Below are 24,984 nucleotides of genomic sequence, written 5' to 3'. Positions count from 1 at the left end.
AACATAACACAAAAAGAGTGACAAAAGAGAAAAAGATATTTTTAAATTTGTTGTAAACTTTATAAAACACATACCTAAAACATAAACTCCTAAAACAGCACGAGTGCGGAGTCATGTACAAGTCGATCAAGTCGATCAAAGGCTGCGCTTCAGCTCAGTGTTAGTGACCAGTGAGACTCTGAGGGAATATTAGTTAATAAATAAGAGAGTACGATAGTTAGACGTAGGGAGCAGACGGAGAGCTCAAAGTCTCTATGGCTTTTATAGGCTTTGTGGCCCAAACAACCTTTAATATCAAAGCGAGGCAACATCTGAGCAGCGCAGTCGGTCGAGAGGGCAGAGCTTCAGACGCAACAGGAATGACACGAAAAGGCCGTCTGCAACTGTCGGACGCAGAGGGGCGGGGTTTATATGTATATACTGTATGTGAGAGTTTATCCTGGGAAATAATCAAACAAAATCGATTTAGTGTCCTGAGTTTGGCATTTCAGATTTACAGTAATCGCCACATAAAAATAGTAATTGAAAAATAAAGACGCATGCTTGTTAATCCTTAAATATAAACTACATGAGACTTTATCCTATGGCCATTGAAGTTTAATTACACGTATTTGTCCACCCTGAGTTCATTTAGGTGACAATGAGCGATGCTAAAAGAACCAGTAGGAATTGGCGTTAAATGTACAAATAGAAGATTGTCATTTTGCACTTAAATAGCGACAGTAGCTCAGTGCTGGGTCTGGCAGTGTGCAACAAAGTTTGGTCTGGTTTCAGCGTTAAAGGATCATGGAAGACAAACAGAAACGTGAACCTACAGAGAGTATAACTACATGGGTCATCACGGTTTAAAAAGCAATGTCTTGTTTTGATTGATTATACTTTTCTTTGTCTACAGTTCGAAGCTACGTCACATACAGTATACGCGCGAAAAAGGCTGGAAAACGTTGATGTTGACAGTGTCTCGGGTCGATTTTAAGTTGAGATATTGATCCAGTTATGTTGGGATAAATAGAGACGATCATTTCCAGTTTCCATAAATCTGATTTCACTTGAACGTTACATGCAAAACGTGTGGAAAAAGGTCAAAGTTTGAGCTCTGCCCCGTCCACAGACTGCGCCATAACGTAAAACTTCACGGCGCGTCTTTAGTAGGGCGCAAACTTCTGCCTCTCCGGTTTCTTCATGCCGTTAGCCGAGGTGGAGATCTTGGCCGTGTAGGACGCCAGAGCTGCCGCCGCGTGAGCTTGGACCGGAACCGCCGCCGCCGCCGTAGCCGCCGCCGGTACCGAGCCCGCCATCACCGGACCCCCGATGGCTGCTGCTGCTGCGGAGGCGGGAGGGGTGGACAGTGCCAGGTAAGGGATGGATTTGACCCCGAGGAGGCTTGACAAGGGTAGGGCGTACGGGCCGCCCAGGATCGGAGCGTGGGGCAGTGTCGCTCCCATCGCTGCCAGGGGGGAGGGAGAGGACGAGGCGGTGGGGGCGGGCTGGGTGAAGCTCATGGTCAGGTCAACGGGAGACGGCATGGAGGAGGACTGGGCCGTGGATTTGGCCGTCTCTAAACTGGGGATAGGTGGAGGGAGGGAGGAGGGGAAGAGGAGGAGGGGAAGAGGAGGAGGGGAAGAGGAGGGGACAGGGGTCAAAGGGACGAGGATGGAGAAGGGTTAGAAGGGGGTTAAACCAAAGACATGTTAAACCAAAAGAATCCAAACTCAAAGGAATATTTTGGAGAGTTGAAAACCAAAACAAAAATGAAGTAAAATCATAAGACGGGTGTGTATACTGCTGGAGGTTGCAACAGATTATTGTAGGGGAGTTCGCTGTACGGATGGGGGGGTGTGCTGTATAAGTCGGGGTGATGGCTCGGGAGGGGGCTTTGGGAGGAGGGAACAAAACCATCACAGTTTATTAGGATGGATGTTTGATAAGAGACGCTCTTGATGAAATTACTCAAAAAATCGACCAGGAGATTGTTAGCTAAATGCAATCTCGAACCTAGTCTAATTACTCATAATGCAATTTGTGGTTTGGGGTCAGCAACAGCCACGGCAAAGTAACCCGCAGATATAGGCGCACCCTCAGACAGACTGGAATACTGTGGAATGTATATGAGTATGTATGAGGAATTTACTTTTTCTACTTCCATTTTCCAGTTCATCTGTGTGAAATTTAATTACGCTGAGTGACTTTGATAGATCTACAATCGCGAAAAAGCATAAATCTACACTTCTTCTCGTGTCTTAATATGCACAGGGTCACCAGGAAAGAGCAGTTTAGGATTAAATGCAGGTTTCTACTTGTACAGAGGTGCATTATCTTACAGCAACTGCCATAGTTTGTATCAGGGATGGGACGATTAAAATCAAAATCAAAAAGGTCGGCAATTAATAGTTTGTATTTGTTTAATAATCATGATCATTGCAGCACCAGATTGTCTCATGTTTCTGCTTTCACTACAATGTTTAGATGTTAGTTCTGATGTTTGTCCACAAGGGGGCGCTCTGTCATGGATCTGCATCCGGATGACTCCACACATTTATATCCTCCACTCGAGAAGGTGAAGCCTGAGGTGTGGAATTATTATGAATTTGAAAAACAAGAGCAACAAGATGAGCCACCGATCTGCAGAGTCTGAAGGAGAAAAGATACGGCTCAGAGGGGAAACACGAGCGACTCGCACGAGCGACTCGCACGAGCGACTCGCACGAGCGACTCGCACGAGCGACTCGCACGAGCGACTCGCACGAGCGACTCGCACGAGCGACTCGCACGAGCGACTCGCACGAGCGACTCGCACGAGCGACTCGCACGAGCGACTCGCACGAGCGACTCGCACGAGCGACTCGCACGAGCGACTCGCACGAGCGACTCACAGACGCACATTTACGACACAAACATCCTGCATCATTTGACAAACTTGAGCTGAAAATCTCCATCGTATGTAACAAATATAGTTTGTGTTAGTTTGGATTTGTGTGAATAATGGCACGTGATTGTGTCGACTTCGCTATCGCTAGGTTAGCATTAGCTGAACAGCATTTTGCACAGCTGATTGCACATCTTGCTAACAGCGGCTCATGGTTTTACAACAATCATGAATTAATCTGAACCTATAACCTCCTAGGACCTGGCACATTTTGGGTTGTCTCGGCCACAATACAGTTTTTTTTTTTTCCTCTATAAGGTCCTAGCGTCACATATGAGGACATTAAACTGTCTTGGTTTAATAATTATCATTTATTTTGAGCGCAGTAATCATGAGTCTAACTTTTAATATCGTCCCATCCCTTGTGTGTAGCAGGTTCTGGCGCTCGAAGAAAAGAGCGTAAAGAAATAACGCTCAAGAACAGAAGCAAGAAGCATCAGTCATATCCTTTTTTTTAATTTATTTGTCGCTTCTGAATCTTCATGGCTGTAACAAACATAGTGAGCGTCACATTAAACTTCATATAAAGAGATATTTACTTAAACTATAGCTACGTTTCAGACATTTCATTCCACGTTAAATGATTTCGAGAGGTTCTATTTGACCCAAACTGATTCATGGATAATACGCAGATGAATTATGGATGGAGTTTGATGCGGTGATGTAAATGACTGTGGATCTGTGCAGCCGACACAGTGGAAACCTGTGGAGAAGCCTCAGACTCTGTGAAACGACATTTAGAATCTTAATCTGATGTGCACTTATTTTGCACACTGTCGTCCTTCGTATTCCCACTGAGGTAATGTGTTCAAACGTGAGGGCAATTTAAGGACTTTCTCGTCATAAAACACAAATTAGTTTGATTAAAAGGGAATTTAAGTGTAATTCATATATACGTGGATGCATTAATTTGTTTTTTCTTGCACAAAATGCCAGTAAAACATGTCTCTACAACAGTTTAAGTGCATTAAGTGCGACATCGTGAGGCCTAAACAGCAGAAATAGGAGCTGTACCTGAACCTCCTGATAAATTAACACATCAAAACAAAACATCGGTGTAGCTATCCCCTTAAAATAAAATATTGTTGGAATATTTTGGCCCCGACAGATACAGAAAAGCAAAAATAATTGGCTTGTTTATTTTGGAATATTATATCTAGATGAAAACATGAGAAGAGTGCTACCAAATGTTGTAAAAAATGGAGCAATCTGCCAAAAAACAGTCCCAAAAACAGCCCCATAATAAAGAGAAAATGTTAAATTGCATCTCAAACCTTTATTTCCTGATCATGTTAAATAAAGTACATTTCTTAAGTCTCATGATGCAACAACAAAAGGTGCTGGAGGCGGCAGCTCTGTGTGATTCCAGCTCATAGAGTGAAAAAAGCCGGTTTGTCATGGATACTTGTGCGTCAGCTGGAAACGTTCCTGACCTGGCATTTCGGACTGAATGAGGCTAACCCTTCAGATCGACTCTTAATGTGTGTGTGTGTGTGTGTGTGAGAGCTGCTCGCCTTTACGCAGCCCGTGTCGCTATGAAGACGTGGCACATCGCACCTTTTCTTGAACTCGTACATCGCAGGGTAATGAAATATCAATTCCATCCATAGCGAGGTCTAATCTGGAATTTGCATATTCATGTTTTTGCCGATTTGCACGGCTCCCTGAAGAACTCGGAGTCTCCCGTGTCGCTCGTGCACAGTATCTGATTGAACGAACTGCTCCCCGGGTCAGACTCACGGCGCCGCGATGAACTTAGACAGAGAGGCGCGCGTTAAAAAAGCATTAGTGATGTAACGTTACTTTTTACAGTATGAAAGTGTGATAGAAATGCATTGCCAGTTTGTTATTAAAATGTAAATGTGTCAACGTTCCAGCTAAGCATTAACGAGCAAAAGGAAAACTAAGGGAAAAAAATAAGTACAGTTGTCGCTCGTTATGTCACGGTTAACCTTTTGTGGTTTCGCTGTTTTGTGGATTTTTTAGTCCAATTTTGCTTTTTTTTTTTACAGCTTATAAACGTGCGTCGTGTCCTGCGTCCTTACATAAACGTTCGATCGCAGTGTGACTCTGAAGTGCTGTGTGTTTGCAAGTTTTCTGAAACGTCCTGCACCGACAAAGGCACCTGCGGTCGCACCCAAAACGCTCGCGATCGCAGAAAACGCTGGACTTCTGGACACGCTGAGGGAAGGTAGAAGTTACACAGCTGTACGGCGAAAATAATGTGGTTTTGTTCAATAATTCTGCCCTCTTTTTTTTAAAATCTACGACGGTTTGAACTTTGAGAGTGTCTAAACGTGAGAAAATGTTAATGCCTGTGTGTGAAAAGTGTATAAAGTGTGCGGTGAGGGGTTTTACAGCTGCAAAACACATAGAATAATCGTAAAAAATAAAGCCGACAGCCTCAGTTACTCCTCGTTTATAATCTCCACCGCTGAGTTCTGCAAAGTCAAATTTTCATACAGTTGTGCCATGTATTTTTTCTGTGTTTGTAAGTTTTTCTCGCTCTACTTTTGATAATAGGCTTGAACAAAAACAGCCTGCCTCCTTTTTATATCCTCCTTTACGTAATAAGTTTTCTCAAGTCTACAAAAAAATCGTAATCAAATAAAATAAAAACAACTGAAGAATGTTTTGGTAGAAAGAGCGATCAAAACGTCTTTTTATTTCACAGCTCATTAGGAAGCCAAAGATAACGCTTTTCCACAGAGCGCGATGGAAAAGAATCTTGAATTTCAGGACTAGATTATTTTAAACTTATTATGTTAAACGTTCAAACGCAGCGTCGAGACTTACCAGGAGGTGATGAGGTACTGTGCCAGGTTGATGGCGATGGGCGTCCCGGTGATGGTGACGTGCCGGTCGCTGGTGCTGTCCATCTGACTCCCGATCTTGATCTGCGCGCCCGAAACCTGCCGGATCTCGTTTATCTTGGTGCCCTGGCGACCGATGATGGAGCCGATCAACTGCGAGGAAGAAAACGGAAACGAGATTAGCCGTGATTAACCCGAAACGAAGCGATCCGGCGTCTTTCTTACGAGCTTCTTAATTGGGAGCAGCGACGTGGCAGAGGAGAGCGAGGCTTCGTCGACCTTCAGGCTGTCCCGTGTCAAGCGTTGAATGGATGTAACTGGTTCCATACGAAAGACGAGGCGTATTATGTGGTGTAGAATCAACTAATGAACAGCCAATTAACCTTCATTACGTGAACCATTAGTCTGAGATGTATCACTGCCCTCCGTGTTCACGATTCATTCAATTTACTCCGAGACTTTAATGGCCGCTTTGTTTACTCGCGCTTTATTACATTTTTTATATATATTCATCCTTAGAACGGCACATTTGATGAAACTACAGCGTAATTAATTGAACGTAAGTGTTTCTTGTAAGTATCTCCGGTCTGAGATAGCTCTGAAAGTCGTTGGAAAAGATGGAACGTTCCGATGAAAATACGCACAGACTTTTCTTTCAAAGCTAAACACGTCCGTCGTTCTGCTAAAATAAGCCAAAGTACGTCGCTGTGTTTTAGTTTTTGTTTGTTTGAGCTTCAACTTTGGCGTCCGTCCAAACCACAATGCCGTTATGTGATTTGTCCGTTTATTGAACCGCTGCGGCTCAAATGCAACTGCAGAACTTGACAAGATGCATCTCTAGAGTTTTTTTAAGAACCACAAACGTGCATCTTGCCGTTTCCTTAAATCTCAGTAATAATGACGCCATGAAATAAACGTTTAACAGTTTGAAAACATCATATTTTGAACTCTATAGATTCAAGTCACCCAAGTTTATGCACGAAATAAACGAAATAACCACAGCAGTGATATTAACTGAATATTTTATAAATCAAAGAAGGTGGTCGTCGTGCAAAAGGTTCATTTTGTGTTTCCGCCCTCGTTTGAAGGACTCGTCACTGATGAAGACTCCAGCTCAGCACGGCTCCTTCCTCATCTTCCTGATCTGCTTCTTTCTTTTAAAAAACTTAAACTTTTTCCTTCTTATTTCAAGTTAAGGTTGAGAGATATTACCAAAAAAAAAGCAATCTGACATGATGATTGGTTACAGTTTTGGCTTATAGTTTTTTATTTTTTTAAACAAGGCTTTTAATGAACATAGATAAGACAAACATTCCTTTCCTTCGCAGTCATTTGGCCCTTGCTCTCGGAGTCAGGGTCGATTGGGTCTGGTCTAAAGTGGGCTATTCGTGGAAAGACTGCTGATAATTCAAGTGTGTGTGCCCGCTGTAGAGCCCTAATGGCACTGCAGCAGACAGAAGACAAAGTGGCCCCAGACAACTACCAGGTCAGAACTATTTGAGTCAGATCCACCTTTAGCCGCTGTCTGACCCCGTAAATGACCGCTCTGGACCAAAAAAAATCCCCTCGTGTGGACCATCAGCGGCGGCACTATCAGCTGTGTGCAACGCGACGCAAATGTGTCTGTGGTCACTGCTCTGGAAACGACATTCAAAGAGCGGAGAGTGGGCTATGGTTTTTAGGTTTATGGACGTACGAAGGTAATGTTTGTAGGTCTGACATAATAATTACTATATTCGACAGACAGTATAAGCAGTCTTTTGTTTTTTCTTCGTTCTGGTGAGAAACTTGTCACTTTTTTCATTTTACGATGAAATTAGAGTTGGGAAAAATAACTTCTATGGCTGTTCTTTTCAACAATACAGTGATCTCTCGTTTATCGCGGGGGTCACGTTCCAAAAATAACCCGAAATAAGAGAAATCCGTGAAGTATCAGCTTTATTTTTACAGTTATTCTCTATGTTTTTGTCTGTAAAACTCCTCACCACACACTTTATACACTTTTCTCACACAGGCGTTAACATTTTCTCACATTTCTCTCTCGTTTAAACTCTCTCAAAGTTCAAACCTTCGTAGGCGTCTTTGTCGGTGCAGAATGTTTCATCGACATTGTGGGTTTTGTCGGGGAGAAAACAAATTGCAAACGTACAGCACTTCAGAGTCACACTGAGATCCAACGTTTATGTAAATTTGTCTGAACACATTCTGTACTGGACAGGAGACACGGCACGGAGGAGACTGATGGACAATGGTCTACAGTCCAACGGCCAATCAGGACGCACGACACAATGGTCTACAGTCCAACAGCCAATCAGGACGCACGACACAATGGTCTACAGTCCAACAGCCAATCAGGACGCACGACACAATGCACGTTCATACACTTGTCAAAATTGCACACAAAAATCTGCGAAATAGCGAGAGACAACTGAAGTGTATATTTAGAAAAGCGTTACTGGATTGTTCTACTCTAAGACCAATTTCAATTTTATCTTTTATTGTGATATTTTTCGTAGCAATTTGCCTTTTTGTTTTCACGATTCGTGCCAAACCTAAACGATGATTGAAGGTCGGCTCATTAGTCACGTGATTCTACCAGTTCATAGAAAAATCCCACTCACATTTTCAACTTTTTACATTTCGTGCTGATCGTCTGCATCATCTTTCCTCCCAAAGCTTCACTGTAGAAGCTGTTTTTACAGATTGAAACCCCTCTGAGGAGACAATATGGTCTAAATGAAAGTGACTTGACAGTATCGGAGCCATTTGGCAGCGCTCAACTACCTTTCAGCCTTAAGAAAAATAGATGACTATGGCCCGCAATGGCAGGACACGCTCATAAGGTTGATTGCTTTTAGGATATGAGGTTTTTGCAGCTGAGCCGTGGTTCCCTCAAAGTGGTTTTTACGAGCGGAGGACGGGGCTGGGCCAAGGTTCTATTTTTGGGTGAATCCCCATTGTCCTTGTAATTTGGACAGGTTTTAGTGAAAAGGATCGACTGAATACGTCGGGCTGATGCTAAATCTCTTACTGTGAGCTATAGGATGTCATTAAGCTGCTCGGCTCGTCGCTGCTCAGTGACTCACAAACACACGCGGGGTCTTAAGCCCTATCTGCTCCATTCAAACGTGGACTGTATATCCTCGTGTGGGGGGGCACAGCTCGCACACTGAACGCAAAAATCACAATAAAGACAGATTAAAACGGCCGGGGACTGATGCCAGGAGATCACAGGCTGCAAAGGTGTTGATTGTTCTGTCAAAGTGCAACAAGCTCTCTGTCGACTCCCCAGTGCGCTAATATCCACTGCTAAATGGAGTTAAAAGCACGGACACGACTACGCAGCCGGCGCACACACATACACGTCTTTAACTTCATGTTTTGGTAGACGCCAGACTCCGCTTTGATGATGCAACACGACCCATACGCTGTCGTGGAGCCCGCTTGTTTTGTCGGGGGCATCTTCTATCACTTCAGCTCATAAATGGAAACATGCCTTGTGTATTTCAAAGGCAGTTTTTTTGGAACATACGAGTGATTCAGTGGATGGCGAGGGATTGTCGGAGCGGATCTATGCCTCTCGTGATAATAAATGAGAGCACATCAAACGCAGAAGCCCAAAAGAAACCTCACAGTTCTTAAATTAAATGGAGTTGCAGTGTAAAGTTCGGTTTGGGTGACTTATGTCGGCTCCGTAGCGCCATAACAAACCAGTTTATACGTTAAGAATAAATGTTACCGCTGCAAAACTATTTAACCCGTTTGCCCGGAAGAGAAAAATAGAGTCCAGAATCTATTCCATAACTGACAAACCTCCACCGCCACTGATGGATGTGCAGAGATTAAAAGTCTAGACTGAAATCACTGAAGCAGAAACAGGGATAGAGCCAATTTATGTTTTAAATTTGAAAACACTTGTGTCTCTATGATGTAAAAACCTCGACTTGTGGATTAGATGAGAAAGATGCATCGCTCGCTGACGTTAAGAACTCTCGAAAGTGGAAGAACATCGACCATAAATGTTCATCGAGAAGAAGATGAGACGAGAAGTTTGCATCGAGTCGTATGTTCAAATGAAATGAAGGCGTAGGAAGTAGAAACGGACTCCAGCACCACATTACACACAAAAGATGAGTTAACTTTTGGATCAGGGCTTATACACTTATTTTGCATTGAAATTCTCAGTTTTGGGATGAGCAATTCTAGAAAAAAAACCTAAAATATCTCGTCTTAGTTGCAATAAATCGTTATTCCTGCAGCCCTCCCTCGCTAAAACGTGGTTCACCTTTCGCGGTCTCGCTTTTTCGCAGCTTTTTTAGTCCAATTTTGCTTTTTTCACAGCGTATAAACTCGCACTATGTTCTGCGTACACGTTCGATCGTAGTGTGACTCTGAAGTGCTGTACGTTTGCAATTTGTTTACTCCCCGACAAAACCCACAATAGAATATAGAATATGACTTCACGGGTCATTTTTAGAACGTAACCCCCGCGATAAACGAGGGACCGCCGTAGGATCATAATGCTAACGGTTTGTGCATTTGTGCGGCCAATTTATTAAAATTACAGTTTTTTCTTGAGCACAATCTGTTACAAGAATGACTCACTGACGCCAGCAGATGCCAGGATGAATATTTTGGCTCGAGTTACCGCTCTGCAGACCGAATGAGACGTAGCATGACCATCAGGCTTTTCACGTTAATTCCATCAACAGTTTTTGGTGGTTATAGTCTCAACTGTGAGATCAGAACCTGTTATAACCTGATGCATCGTGGGTAAAACAGTAGCGCGGGTACAAGTGAGCAGTCGTACGCAGCGGGTTCAGCGGTGTCAGAATGAAAACAGGCGTATGATGGATGGAGCAGACAGACTGAGTGGAACAGACAGCGCGGTGGAGTGGTTAGCCTTCCGTCTCTGCGCAAAAGGTCAGCGCTTGGTCTTCACCGCAGTCAACGCGTCCATCACATCACGTCATACGTCTTCAGCGCGACACTCCGAGCCTGAGGAATGCCCCGCGGAGAAGCAACGGACACGGTTCACCTCACTCCACTACAAACCACGACGGAATCTGCCTTTTGGATTTCGTTTTTTGCATAAGCAGCGTGTGGAAGGAACTCGAGGAAATATTTAAAGGATTGCAAGAGATATTTAGAAATCTCAAAATGTTACTGTTATCTCATGGGAAAAAAACAACAAAAACTGTGAATAGGAACAAACTGTCCCCGGGTCGCGTACACAAATGCGACGTGACAAAATGTTTTCTCAGGGTTTTATTTGTACTAGCATCAATAATCCTGAAAAAGAACATTGTAAAATAGTAAAAAAGTAAAAGTTAAATCTGTCAAATGGAGAAAAAGTTGTAGGAGTGAAGACGTTTAGCTGCTCGTCCAAGCCGCGGCTTGGACGAGCAGCCAAACGTCTTCACTCCTACAAGCCGTTTCGTCAGTTCTGGTCAGATTCCTGCTGGACACTGCCTTATATCTGTCTGAAGGAGGCGCTAACGACGCTGAAACTGTAAACATCTTTTGTTTTACCGTTTCTGTTTGTAGGTGAACTGAGCCTGAGAGCTGCTTAGCGTAAACATTCAGCCTAAACGAGGCTACACGCTAACTCTTTTGTTTTCTTTGTTTCCTTATTTGCTTTGGGTCTAACAATGGAGTTAAATTATGTCTCAGGCTCCCGGTTTCAGTGTAGAGCTGTCCCTTGTTATATCGCGGTTCATCTTTCGTGGTCTCGCTGTTTCGCAGATTTTTTTTGGTCAAATTTTACATGCTTTTTTTTTTCCAGCGTATGAACGTGCATTGTGTTGTGCGTCCTGATTGGCTGTTGGACTGTAGACCATTGTGTCGTGCGTCCTGATTGGCTGTTGGACTGTAGACCATTGTGTCGTGCGTCCTGATTGGCTGTTGGACTGTAGACCATTGTGTCGTGCGTCCTGATTGGCTGTTGGACTGTAGACCATTGTCCATCAGTCTCCTCCGTGCCGTGTCTCCTGTCCAGTACAGAATGTGTTCAGACAAATTTACATAAACGTTGGATCTCAGTGTGACTCTGAAGTGCTGTACGTTTGCAATTTGTTTTCTCCCCGACAAAACCCACAATGTCGATGAAACGTTCTGCACCGACAAAGACGCCTACGAAGGTTTGAACTTTGAGAGAGTTTAAACGAGAGAGAAATGTGAGAAAATGTTAACGCCTGTGTGAGAAAAGTGTATAAAGTGTGTGGTGAGGGGTTTTACAGACAAAAACAGAGAGAATAATGTAAAAAATATCAAGAAACGTCCAATTCTGACATTACTTGTGTGATATTCAAGTACTGATACTAAAAAATATCTAGTTTTAGTATCAGTTTGAGTTTGGGTATAAATATTGAAACACGCCTCAAACCGAAGTTGCTTTTTACACAGAATTCAATCTCTGAAAGTGCATAAATGTTGAACACGCTGATATTCACCTCGCAGTGAGTTTTTATCAGTAAAGCTGCAGAAAGTACTAGATATACAGATATACACAACATGGCCGACATTACCGTAGCTGAGGGAGAAGTTACACGGCTGTAGGGGGCGCCATTACGGAATAAATTCATCTTTGGTTTGTCGCATAAAGAAGGAGGAAAATGACATAAGGACGACAGCAGCGATAAGTTCATCAGGATGGAGTCGGCTTTAGCTTCGAGGATCAGTGACTGCAGGAAAAACAACATTACGCTGGGACCAACATCATCTGCACGAATTTATTTATTAAAATCTACGAAGGTTTGAACTTTGAGAGAGTTTAAACGAAAGAGAAATGTGAGAAAATGTTAACGCCTGTGTGAGAAAAGTGTATAAAGTGTGTGGTGAGGGGTTTTACAGACAAAAACAGAGAATAATTGTTAAAAATAAAGCTGATACTTGCTTATTTCGGGTTATTTTTAGCACGTGACCCCCGCGATAAACGAGGTACCACTGTCTTAGAAGTTATTTTTCCAAGCTCTAACTTCATTGTAAAATAAAAAAGTGACAAGAGATCACATAAGAGCAAATACTAAATAAATATTAGCTCCAAATACCCCGTGATTATGACGTCTATGTCTGAGTTAGTCCTGACCAAGTCCAGCTCAGGATCTGGACGTGGGTCTTACACGTCCAGATCCTGAGCGGGACGTTTGATGAACAGGTCAAATGCAGTGGACAGATTTCCCTATGGCTCCAATTTTACTTTATGGGAGCAATAACGTGCAGCTTCCCCTTAACCTTGGCTGTGAGATTAGACATCTAATTTAACGCTTACTTACTAATATCACCTGTGCAAATGAAATCTTTAAAGCTAAATTTAAAGCTAAAGTTATGGTGAATGTTCCATCACATTTGAACAATTCACACTGACGGAGAAAGTTTTTGTGAGACATTGTAAAAGCAGTAACCAAAAAGAAGGAAACCCAGCTCTAGATGTGTGTGCTGGTGCGGAAACGTGCTGTTAGTTTTCCTGCCAGTTCAGCTCCATTATGTAGCGAACACAGCAGTAAAAACCTACATCTGCTGCTACCCACGAGTAACTACAATGTGCTTCTACTCACATCGTTTGGAATGAGGAGCTCCTGAGATGTGGTCTGAGAATTGGCTTCCACTCCTCCTGAAGAAAGAGACAGGAACAAAAGAACAACTTGTGACTTGCGTAAATGAAAAATATATATTCAGATACATAATGGACAGAGCGAAAGACACCGAGAAATCTGTTAATGCAAAACTTCACTCACAGGAGACGACTCATTCTGAATTTTTTATACGTTATTGACATATTTGGTGATACAAAATGCAATGTCTCAGTATTTTTTTGGTCATTAAAATAACTTTTTGCATTTGTTCCTCAGCAGGTGGTTGGTGCCGTCCTCTAAGTGAAAGTGTCTGCTGCAGCTGCTAACCTAAGTGTGTGTTATTGAAAAGAGTGCTCCGAAGGCTCCGCTGTGCACGACTGATGAGTTTTATACCTGGGACATAATGGAATAATCAGCCATCCATATCCCGGTGATAATTCGCTCCTCTCCCTCTCTCCGCTGTGAATGCACAGCTAACATTTGTTTGAAAAATTGGATGACAAAGCCCACATGTTTAACAGTAGGGGAAGTCATTTGAAACTACATGCATTTTGTAAATGCATTTAAAAAAGCAGCTCTCATTCATGTATTTACCACAAGGCTGGTTGTGCCATTCATTTTCACTAACTACTGCACATTTCAATGCTTTTATTGTCCTGAAGAGCTCAGTGTTACCTCAGCCCTGGAGCTTTTAGACTTAAACATGTTGAGCAGGAAAACAAAGTGACGTGACCTTTTTAAAACATAAATACAATCTGTACCTTTGTAAACCAGAGAAAAAGAAGCGGGTTGGTGCCTAAATAGTTTCTTTTTGTCTTTTATCAAACATTTAAACACTGAATTTAAAGTGGTCTTATACACATTTAAATGGTGTTATGTCAGGTCCTTAAGCGCACACTTGTGAGGTGCATGTTTAGAGCAACAGCCTTGAAACACAAACAGCCGTCAGACAGTAAATCAAACACAAATGGGTCCTTGAACACAACACTGTGCAGCGACACTCATAGCTCCTGTGTACGTCTGACCCTGACCTCTGCACTTCCTCACGAGCTGCAGAAACATGAGACGAGCTGCCTTCACCTCCAGTAAAACATATCGAAGGAGACTTAGAACATGTCAGATCTGTGCAGAATCAATGAGTGAAGCATTAAACTCTGTGTGGAGAGAAATTTTATTCGATTTTTTGACCAATGAGCTCCTTCGATTCACCAAAACGCAGGGCTGTGTTTGAGCCTGAACTGAGACGCAACAGAGGGAACGATGCCCAGAGTGAAGTCCCTCTGCGTAAAAAAAGAAGCAGTACAGTAGTTCTTAGTCTTCTTCCTACTGTGCACCTTTTATATCGTGCAGTTTATGTGTATTTCAGTCCCTTTGCTGGTGAATGATTCCCTCTATTAGAACATCGCTTTTACTTATCCTCTTTTCACACACACTGATTCCACCTTTTAGTCCAAACTCTCATTGAAAACAGCGAGCGGTTGAGCCGATGCAGCCAGAATCTCCACAGGCATTTTTCTGCTCTGTGGTCGGGATGTCGGCGCAGCTGGACGCGGCTCATATCGCGCAGGAATACGGCCATAACTATAATTATGCAACATTGATGAATAAAAAGCTCGCGGCAAAATTAAAGTTCTCAACAAAAGTGCAGATGTGCAGTAAGTTCCAGTGGCCAAACGGAGAGAGTAAAGCAGATACATTCACGGCACGTTGGATTAATGCATTTATTCAGCAGTGGACTTGCAGTGTTTTTTGGTGCTGCAGATGATGAAACTACAGGCAACGGCCGCACATTTACAAATATCTAAAACTAATGTGACAGTTAACTGGAAACGAAGTGCCACATGAGTAAACTATAATAACAATGCAGCTTTTATAGAGAGTATAGACGAGACTAGTGGACGACTTGTTATAGTTCAACGTTTGCAGCGTAAACACGGAGTAAAAGCCAAAGTTAAATCTGTCAAATGGAGAAAAAGTTGTAGGAGTGAAGACGTTTAGCTGCTCGTCCAAGCCGCGGCTTGGCTAAGGGAAACAGCTTTTGTTTACAGTTTTTGTTTGTAAGTTCTGCAACGCCATCCTCAGACCCAAAGCAAACAAAGGAAACAAAGAATGACAGAGCTAGTCAGGATGCTAATAAGTGCGAAAAACACCCATTAAGAGGTGAATGAATGTGTGAACTGTAAATAAAAACGCTGTTTCAGACTCAACACAGACAAATCTAAGCAGTGCAGCAGTGAATAATGTAAAAAAAACCCTCTAATTAAAATAATAAATCTCTCTTAGAACCATTTCTGTTTTAGCCTAATTGCTTTTCAAACTGGACTGGTCAGAAAGCAAGACAAGCTGTGGTATGTACAGGTACGAGTGTGAAGCCTCTCATGCTCCGCCCTCTGATTTAAACAAATAAAAAGAGGGTTTAGCTCTGGACCTTTTAGAACCAGGGTCATGGGACAACAGACCTCTTTTGTCCCCTCGTCCACTCCCTCGGGTAAGATCCTCGTTTCTCCAAAGTCTTTATAACGAGATGTTATTTTGTGCCTCATAAATGTCCTACTTCACCAAACCCTACTGTTATTTTTTTAACCAGGAGACTCAACATGTCGCCTCCATATAATTTAGTTAATAATGAATCTAATCAACATGTACTCATATGGTGTTTATTTGATAACTGTCTACGTCTCAGGTGTGTTTTTGTTTCCATACCTGACAAAACCTGCGTCGCTGCTTGACTGATGTGGCCCAGTCCCTGCTGCTGCATGGACAACTGGTGCAGCTTTGCCAACTGAAACACACAGACAAACCTATTATTAGAGAAAAGAAAGGAATACTCCACATTTTTTTTGCGTGACGTCCGGCTCTTACCTCTGTGTGTGGAATGCCGTAGTGACTCTGCAACGCGTACGTCTGAAAGAGAAGACGGAAGAGAGGTTCATACGGGTTTACGTGACGGCGAGTGACATTTGTACAGGCGCCTCACAGTCGAGAATATTGTCTCTAGATTTTAATATAGATACAGATGAGCGGGGAGTTTGTTTTCTGACGGCCGATCTGGTGCAAAGAAACGGATTTGTGTTGAAAAACTTTGTGCAGAAAAAGCGCAAAGTAAATGAGTAAATATGGGATGAAAAGGGGAACGCATTTGAGCTTTAACTTTAAGGCAAGTATCACATTTAAAAGCACATGCCCTGGAGATCATGTGACTGTACAACACGTGACACATCTGGTTGTAGTGCAGTATTGTCCGACAGTTACAAAAAGAGGATGGGAGTTCATAAAAGCGCTCTACAGTGTGACCCCCGAAGCCGCTCTTTGTCTACTAAAGCCTCAGTGTTTATCTCTCAAAAATCCGCACTTTAAGACCCACAGCCCCTTCTTTAAAGCCTCAACTACACTTCAAACAGTCTGTACACTTCCACGGGCGATGTGTGGAGGAGAACGGGAGTGTGTGGAAGACCGAGCCCACAAAGGCGTTTTTTTTAGCGTATCTCGTTTTCACACAACTGCAGAGAAATGTTGACTCATGATGCCAAACCAGCAAAACATAGAAGACTGTCGGATAAACTAAAATATATCTACGTATCTAATGTAAATCCAGTCACGGTCGTGGATACAAGCAGCTGAAAATGAGTCGGGCGCTCCCTTAGAGATAGAGTGAGGAGCTCGGAGTAGAGACGCTGCTCCTCCACGGCGAGAGGAGCAGCTCAGGACGCCGCCTGGACGCCTCTCTAGGGAGGTGTCCCCGGCATGTCCGACCAAGAGGAGGCCCCCGGGGGAGACTCAGGACTGGGAACGCCCTGGGGTCCCACCGGAAGAGCTGGAGGACGTGTCTGGGGTGAGGGAAGTCTGGGAGTCCCTGCTTAGTCTGCTGCCCCTGCGATTAATTTATGGACCGATACACATATTTACCTTCTCATTTTCAAGTATTTCTGTAAAAATGAAGTACTGTCATTATTTTTATTTGGTTTATTCAGGTATAAATGTAACTAAATGTGACCAATTGTAATATAAAATAAATGCAGCTACTTTTTAATCTCCGTTTCTATATTTATTACTTATAAAATTACAAATATTGCATGTGGATTTGCATAAATATGAACAAAAATGTCTGTGTAACTGTGTATCTCCTGATAAACAGATATTTTAAGACAGTCGTACCGTTTATTTTACCTCGTCGAGTTTGACACATGTGGGTTAATTAGTCGGTTTCCACTTGTGAATGAATCTATTTTACACTTGGACTCAAAAAACGAAACATTTCCAAGCTCTAAATTGACTTTCTTTCAGCCCATCGCTCAAATATCCTTAATATCCAACGTCATGACAACATCTCATCCAAACTAATTTCCTTGGAATAATAACGCGCAGATAGCCTCGCAGTGCTAATCTTAACGTGCGCTTGAATTTTTAATCCGGGGACGTGTTTGTGTGTGACAGCCGCAGATGAGGATGTCAACAGAGACCACACACGGGCAATAAATCCTGGAGCCTGTTCCCATTACTGCTCCCCGCTCCACTCCACATGACTGCAGTCTAAATAATGAATAAAAGCATTAATCGCACTGCACAGCCACTTAACTCCGCACTACCCCGCACTCGCTTTCACATAAACCATCTCGTGCGTTTTGTTATCAAAGGTTACAGACAGTTTTTACAAATTTACTTCCTGCCAAACAGTGATTTTTTAAATTTTTTTTTGGATGTTCGTTTCAGGAGTTGCTGCAGTTTTTGTTTTTTTTCCGTAAATCCGTTTTATAATCTGCTTCGGCGAATATCATGACAACTTCCTGTTCAAACATGACTCAACAAAGATGAAATAATTTGTCGTTTTTATTAGCGATTACGTGGGTAGGAGTTGCTTAGCGTGCAGATTGTTCAGGTTTACACAGATGTTTGCGCCTCTAGTTCTGATACTTTAACGTAGAGGCGGCGAACTCATTTTCACCGAGGGCCACAGCAGCAAAATGGCCGCCATCAAGGGCCAGATGTGACTGTGGCAGGATAAATGTCACTAAATGTAAACAAATGTCATGAAAAATAAATGTAACTACTTTTAAACTTGTTAAATAATGTTTCTGTGTTTATTATTTATTCAAGTTGTAAATATTACGTGTCTGTGTAACTGTGTATTTCCTGATAAACTCACATTTTTAAAAGTGTGTATCTGGTCAGAACCTTCAGCTCTGCTTCAAAAACAGACTTTTTTAGCCTTTTAATTATTGGACAGTTTGTTGTTTTTCTTGCAGTCTAACTTTTTCATACTTAGCTCCGTGTTTTGTGTCAAAATGTCGACGTAGATTGGACTGACCGCGCCTCATAACACAAAAAACATACAGATTTTCTCCTTAAAGCACAAACTTTATTCACCTTTAGCGTCTTTCTTGAAACTTCCTTCCACGCCCACAATTTTCCTCTTCCTGAACAATTTGGGATGATTATTTGCAAATATTTCTCAGTGTCAAACATTAAATCAGTATAGACTTATTTTAAAATGACAGTCAAGCCTTAATTTACCTTTTTAACATTAGGCAGGTGGTCATCTCATTATCCATTCAGTGTATATAATATTTATTTGTCCTCGGTCCTGATTTGGAGCGTCACATCTGAACACGTTTCAAAACAAACCCGTCTTCACACTCTCCAGAGGACTGTGTAAAACTGATGCTACAAAATTCCTGCACGCTGCGTTTTGGCTGAGAGATATAAAAAGATCAAGTTGTGCTTTCGTGGCGGATCTCGTTCAAGCTGAGCCGCGGTTCTGACCCTGTGAGAGTTAAATATGCACAGGCTCCAGATAAAACACGTGTTATAAATCACAGCAGCGGCGCGAGACGGAACTGCAGAGCAAACGTAAGGCCACGGGGCGGAGGGCGGCTCGGGGAGTTCAGCGGCAATGAAGCGTCTTTACGTCTGACTTTTCTTATTTTCTATTTTTGCGCGGCGTTTTTATGATACAGTCGAACACTTTGTTATGTCAGAGAATGTGTCAGACTTCACGATCTGAGGTGACGTAGAGAAATACTTCACAATAAAACACGCAGAATGTAACTGTTATTAAACATTTGTGATATAATTTAACGCCTGAAATGATTTGAATCGTCAAAGCTTCAATAAAATCACTACATTTTGCAGCTTCTTTGTGAACTGTCCCAGAATTTACAGCGACATTAACCATAAACCAGGTCAAAACGTTGATCGCAGTTGCCGTTTAACTATGACAGAATTTTGGCTGCAACAAGGAACAAACTCTATCACCTAAACTTTAAACAGCATGTAAAAAAAATCACATATAATTAAATCTGTCAAACTTCAAACATATAAGACCTGATCTGACGACAGAATCAGATGTGTAGAATTTGAAAACACTGCACAAAAAGCCTCTACAGTTTCACTATTGTAACATCTTAAGTTTAATATTTTGGATGTTGAACGTTCTCAGGTTTTTATGGACACTCGTCTTATTCTTAAAGTTTTAAATGGACTCGCTCCTCCACCTTTAATGGATTTTATAAGTTAAAAAAACGACTGACCGAGTGAACACGAGAGCATTGACCAGAGGAGACTGAGACAAACAGAGACGCAGGACCAAATTTGTCCAAACGGTGACGTCCATCAGAGGATCACAGTCACGGATCACATGACCTGCCCGAGTCAGGAACTGTGGAACTTTTCAACCTTCAAGAACAAAACTCTGAAACATGAAAAACAAACTCACACAGGTGGATTCTCTTCTTCTTGGGGCGTCTTAAACTCAGAGGACGGTCTGTTGTGGTTCACTCGTCGTGTCTTTGTCACTTTTGTCTCGTCTGTTTGTTTCTCTAAATCACATGTGTCAAACTCAAGGCCCGTGGGCCAAATGCGGCCCTCCACATCATTTTATGCGGCCCTCGCGGGGCTAAATTAAAAGGTATGATGGTCTTAACATGTCATTTTAGCAGGAGACACACAGTTACACAGACATATTTGTACATCTAGGCAAATGTATATGTAAAATTTGTAACTTGAATAAGTAATAAATACAGAAACAATGAATAAACAAGTTAAAAAAGCAGCTAGATTCATTTACATCTGGTCTTTTGACGGACGCCATTTTGCTGATGTGGCCCTCGGTGAAAATGAGTTTGACGCTTCTGCTCTAAATGTTGTTTCTGACCTGCCTTAGGACAACGGATGTAAACGAGCTATTGTGCTAATTCAGACATGTTTACATTGATGCTGTTTGTTGACATGTTGATTAATATGCACTGTCTTAATTTAAATAAATAAATAAAAAATAAACTTGTGTTGAGATGATTCAGTGTCTCGTGAACACAACACAGTCAAACATATTCTACTCGACTTCTCTCACTGTTCACACTCTGTGCTTTCTTCTGGCGCCTCCATTAGCCGAGGTTACTGTTGTTTTTAGAGTGACACTCCAAGGCCCCTGCACACACACACACACACACACACACCCACACACACACACACACACACACGCACATGTCTGCAGCACTCAGCTAAAGTTGGCGCTGGAGCGATGGGGCTGTCAGGGTGATGGAGTTAAGTGCTCTTGTGCTCCTCGAGTTTGCAAACGACTGTTGTGTTTGCCTTGAGCCTGTGCTCCTGAGTTTTAGTCTGAACCGATCTCTTCATGCGTGGACCACAACAGAATATCCACTATTAACACTGTTTACTTTTTAAAAACTCTTTTTTACTATGATTTTAAATATAGAACAAATGAGAGAAAAAAATAACAAATAAGATAATAATAATAAAATAATAATAATAAAAAATAATAATAAAATGAATAAATAAAAATAGAACAAATGAGAAAATAAAATAAAAAAATAAAATAATAATAATAATAATAATACATAATAATAATAAAATGCATAAATAAAAACAATAATAATAATAATAATAAAATGCATGAATAAAAAAATAAAAGAACAAATGAGTAAATAAAAAAAATATAATAAAAAAAATACAAAATTATATAACATGCATAAATAAAAAAATAAAAAATAATAACAGTAATATTAATATTAATAATAATATTAATAATAATAATAACAATAATAATATGCATAAATAAAAAATAGAACAAATGACAAAATAAAATAAAAAATAATATAATAAAATAAATAAAAAATAATACAATAAAATGCATAAATAAATTTAAAAAAATTAAAATGCATAAATAATAAATAAAAAAACAATAATAATAATAATAATACATTAATTTAAAAAACTAAACAAGTACTAAGTACCTGCACATTTATTAAAAATAATAAATAAATGGTTGCCAGTCAAATTATTACTTTGACCATAAAACTTGACCCCACCCTTCATGCATTTATATTTGTGTAATATTCCAGACAAAGCCACAAGACGACAGACCATCCTCCTGAAAAGTGACGTATTGCACATTTAAATTGACAATCCAATCTCACGATATGAAGGGAAACGCTGAATTATTTGATTATTGATAGACGGGGAAGTGTTCTGTGAGCTCCGCCGGTGGGTTCACAGGCCGGTCAAACCAACCCTCTGCTAATGATGGACACCCACTGTCTGCTGGAACGTGACCTCTGACCTTTGAGTTATTGATGGCCTAATCCACACCGCCTGCCCCGTCCTTGACTTAAACGAAGGCTCTGTGCACGGCTGCGTTTAGACTATTCCACTCACTGAGATATAAGCACCACTGATCCTTTTTGCAGTTGTCTTTTTAATATATTTAATGATATTTTGCAAACGCTACAGGGACATTTAAAAAGTGTATGAACCTGACCCGACCTACACCGATGCACTCCCATAATTCATCACCGTGTCCCCACACAGCTGTGGTAGAGCAGCAGATTAATGGCAAAAATCTGCTTAGGAGTCCGTTCCGTGGTGCAGGTGTAATCAAGAAAGGCACATAAGAGACAGAGGGGTAAAGCTATTATTAGAGCAGCTTAAGTCAAGTGTAATGTTCTGTGTCGACCTACAGTAAACACCGACAGAGGAAGGAACAAGTCAGGTCTATGGACGACGCCACGTTCTGGTTTGTGCTGAGACACGAGCGAAACACGAGGGAAAATCAACGTGTAACAAACAGAAAGATGTTATCCAGGGGCTTCAGAGTGACGAGAAACAGGACTAAACTGGGACTAAACCGGGACTAAACCAGGACTAAACCAAGGATTAAACCAAGGATTAAACCAGGACTAAACCGGGACGAAACCGTGACGAAACTGGGACGAAACGGGGACTAAACCAGGACTAAACCAGGACTAAACCAGGACTAAACCAAGGATTAAACCAAGGATTAAACCAGGACTAAACCGGGACGAAACCGTGACGAAACTGGGACGAAACGGGGACGAAACCAGGACTAAACTGGGACAAACAGAAAGATGTTATCCAGGGGCTTCAGAGTGACGAGAAACAGGACTAAACTGGGACTAAACCAGGACTAAACTGGGACTAAACCGGGACGAAACCGGGATGAAACTAGGACTAAACCAAGGATTAAACCAAGGATTAAACCAGGACTAAATCGGGACGAAACCGGGACGAAACCGGGATGAAACTAGGACTAAACCAGGACTAAACCAAGGATTAAACCGGGATGAAACCGGGATGAAACCGGGATGAAACCGGGATGAAACTAGGACTAAACCAGGACTAAACCAAGGATTAAACCAAGGATTAAACCAAGTATTAAACCAGGATGAAACTGGGACGAAACCGGGATGAAACCGGAACTAAATCGGGACTAAACTGGGACTAAACCGTCCATTCCTTGGTTCAAGTGTAATCAAAAAAGGCACATAAGAGACAGAGGGGTAAAGCTGTTATTAGAGCAGCTTAAGTCAAGTGTAATGGTTCTGTGTCGACCTACAGTAAACACCGACAGAGGAAGGAACAAGTCAGGTCTATGGACGACGCCACGTTCTGGTTTGTGCTGAGACACGAGCGAAACACGAGGGAAAATCAACGTGTAACAAACAGAAAGATGTTATCCAGGGGCTTCAGAGTGACGAGAACCCGCACCACAGACATTATCCTTCTTTCAAATCGTCAAACATCCACCAAATCTCGACTTTACACGACCAAACGAAGACAACAGTTAGTTTAACTCAGTGAATAAACCTTAAATCTCCTGGATGTCTCAAAATTTGCATCAATTCGTGGAGGTAGCGTGCAGAGGGAATGTTATTTTGAGTAAGATTACTGTTGTAAACCATGCAAAACACATGCAAAACTTGTCCAGGTGACTGATTAAAACGTTAATTCAGTTTTTTAAAGCACCACACCTGTTTACTGAAATCGCCAATAATGAATAAATGTCTTAAATGATTGGCGGAGGCGTGAGATTTCAGTGTTTGAACTCAATAGCAGTGATTAGGAGGCTGTTTCTCGCTCTTTTCTTTTCTTTCTGGAGGTGTGTACTCTCCAACAATAAAACATGACTTGACTCTTGTGAGGTCGAGCGTGACCTTTAACCCTCGGCCCCGGCGGTCATACTCACTTGCTGCAGGTCCACTCCTCCCTGTGCCACTGAGAACAGCGGGTGAGAGCCAAAGTCTGACGCCTCGAACACCTTCAGCGGGCACAGGGAGACAAGAACAGTGGACACTACAGTTAGACCACAAGCAACACGACACAAACGTACAACTCTGAACAACGCGCACACACATTTTCTCTGAATAACGACACTTTCGCCGCAGTTTCGGACTCTTAATTTTACTTTAACATTACTCTGGATATGAAAAATGGCTCAGTCCTTTCGTCGATGTGCGTGACCCCGCGGCGCCGTCAGTATTTCAGATTTAATGTACTTTGACGAAGACGTACGCTCAGCTGTGGCTTCAAATGTGCCTCACAATAAGTCATCTGAAAACGTTTAGATTAACTGTGACTCTTTAAATGAAAAGGAAAAGGGTTTATTCGTACAGTTCGTAACAGTTTTGCTTTACTTGTGTGATATATTACGAGGCGACGTTCTGCTCGTCGCGCACAAACGCCAAACGTTCACTTTGTTGGACTTGATCAGACGTCATTACTTTTTCATTCCAGAGGTGAATTATTTTTCCTGAAGATGTGACTCAGGCCTCGACTTTGACAATTTAAGTCCAGACTCTGTTTATCTGTGACTCAAGGGGTTTATTCTGCACTTTTCTCTTTTAGTGTTAATGATTATTTATGTTTGATTTGTTGTTGTTTGTTGATTAAACCAGGACTTAACGAGGACTAAACCAGGACTGAACCGGGACTAAACCAGGACTTAGCCCGGACTAAACCAGGACTGAACCGGGACTAAACCAGGACTATACCAGGACTGAACAAGGACCAAACGAGGACTGAACAAGGACTGAATCAGGACTAAACCAGAACCGAATCAGGACGAAACCAGGACTAAACCAGGACTAAACCAGGACTGAACCGGGACTAAACCAGGACTGAATCGGGACTGAACCGGGACTGAACCAGGACTGAACCAGGACTAAACCAGGACTAAACCAGAGGAATCAGCGCTTGAGTTTTCTGCAGCTAAAACCTGGAACATTCTTCCTGAAAATGTGAGACCTCGACTTAAATCCCGGGTCAAATTGTTCTGTTTATCAGGGCATGTGACTGAAAGGGGGTTTATTCTGCACTTTTCTCCTTTAAAGTTAATTTTATGCTGATTATTTATGCTTTG

General features: G+C 41.9%; 1 protein-coding gene across 4 annotated transcripts in view; it reads right to left on the bottom strand.

Annotated features, from left to right (window-relative positions):
- Positions 1 to 407: 407 nt before the first annotated feature.
- The window catches only part of pcbp4 (poly(rC) binding protein 4), a 105,796-nt gene continuing 81,219 nt past the window's right edge, over positions 408 to 24,984 (bottom strand). For 2 of the 4 annotated variants that reach the window (XM_033967150.2, XM_055222146.1), the window contains exons 10-15: positions 23,812 to 23,883; positions 16,176 to 16,217; positions 16,017 to 16,095; positions 13,296 to 13,351; positions 5,723 to 5,892; positions 408 to 1,563 (exon numbers count right to left, since the gene is read on the bottom strand). In XM_033967150.2, the coding sequence (XP_033823041.1) occupies positions 1,146 to 1,563; positions 5,723 to 5,892; positions 13,296 to 13,351; positions 16,017 to 16,095; positions 16,176 to 16,217; positions 23,812 to 23,883 (837 nt within the window). In that variant the 3' untranslated portion in view covers positions 408 to 1,145. Of the gene's footprint in view, positions 1,564 to 1,590; positions 1,875 to 5,722; positions 5,893 to 13,295; positions 13,352 to 16,016; positions 16,096 to 16,175; positions 16,218 to 23,811; positions 23,884 to 24,984 lie in introns of those variants that run through there. The other 2 variants (XM_055222148.1, XM_055222147.1) reach the window with 2 other exon arrangements.

The sequence above is a fragment of the Periophthalmus magnuspinnatus genome, chromosome 5 (genome assembly GCF_009829125.3).
Source record: "Periophthalmus magnuspinnatus isolate fPerMag1 chromosome 5, fPerMag1.2.pri, whole genome shotgun sequence".
NCBI lineage: Eukaryota > Metazoa > Chordata > Actinopteri > Gobiiformes > Gobiidae > Periophthalmus > Periophthalmus magnuspinnatus.
Note: the sequence above shows the minus strand (reverse complement) of the source record. Positions and strands in the feature narration are given on the sequence as shown.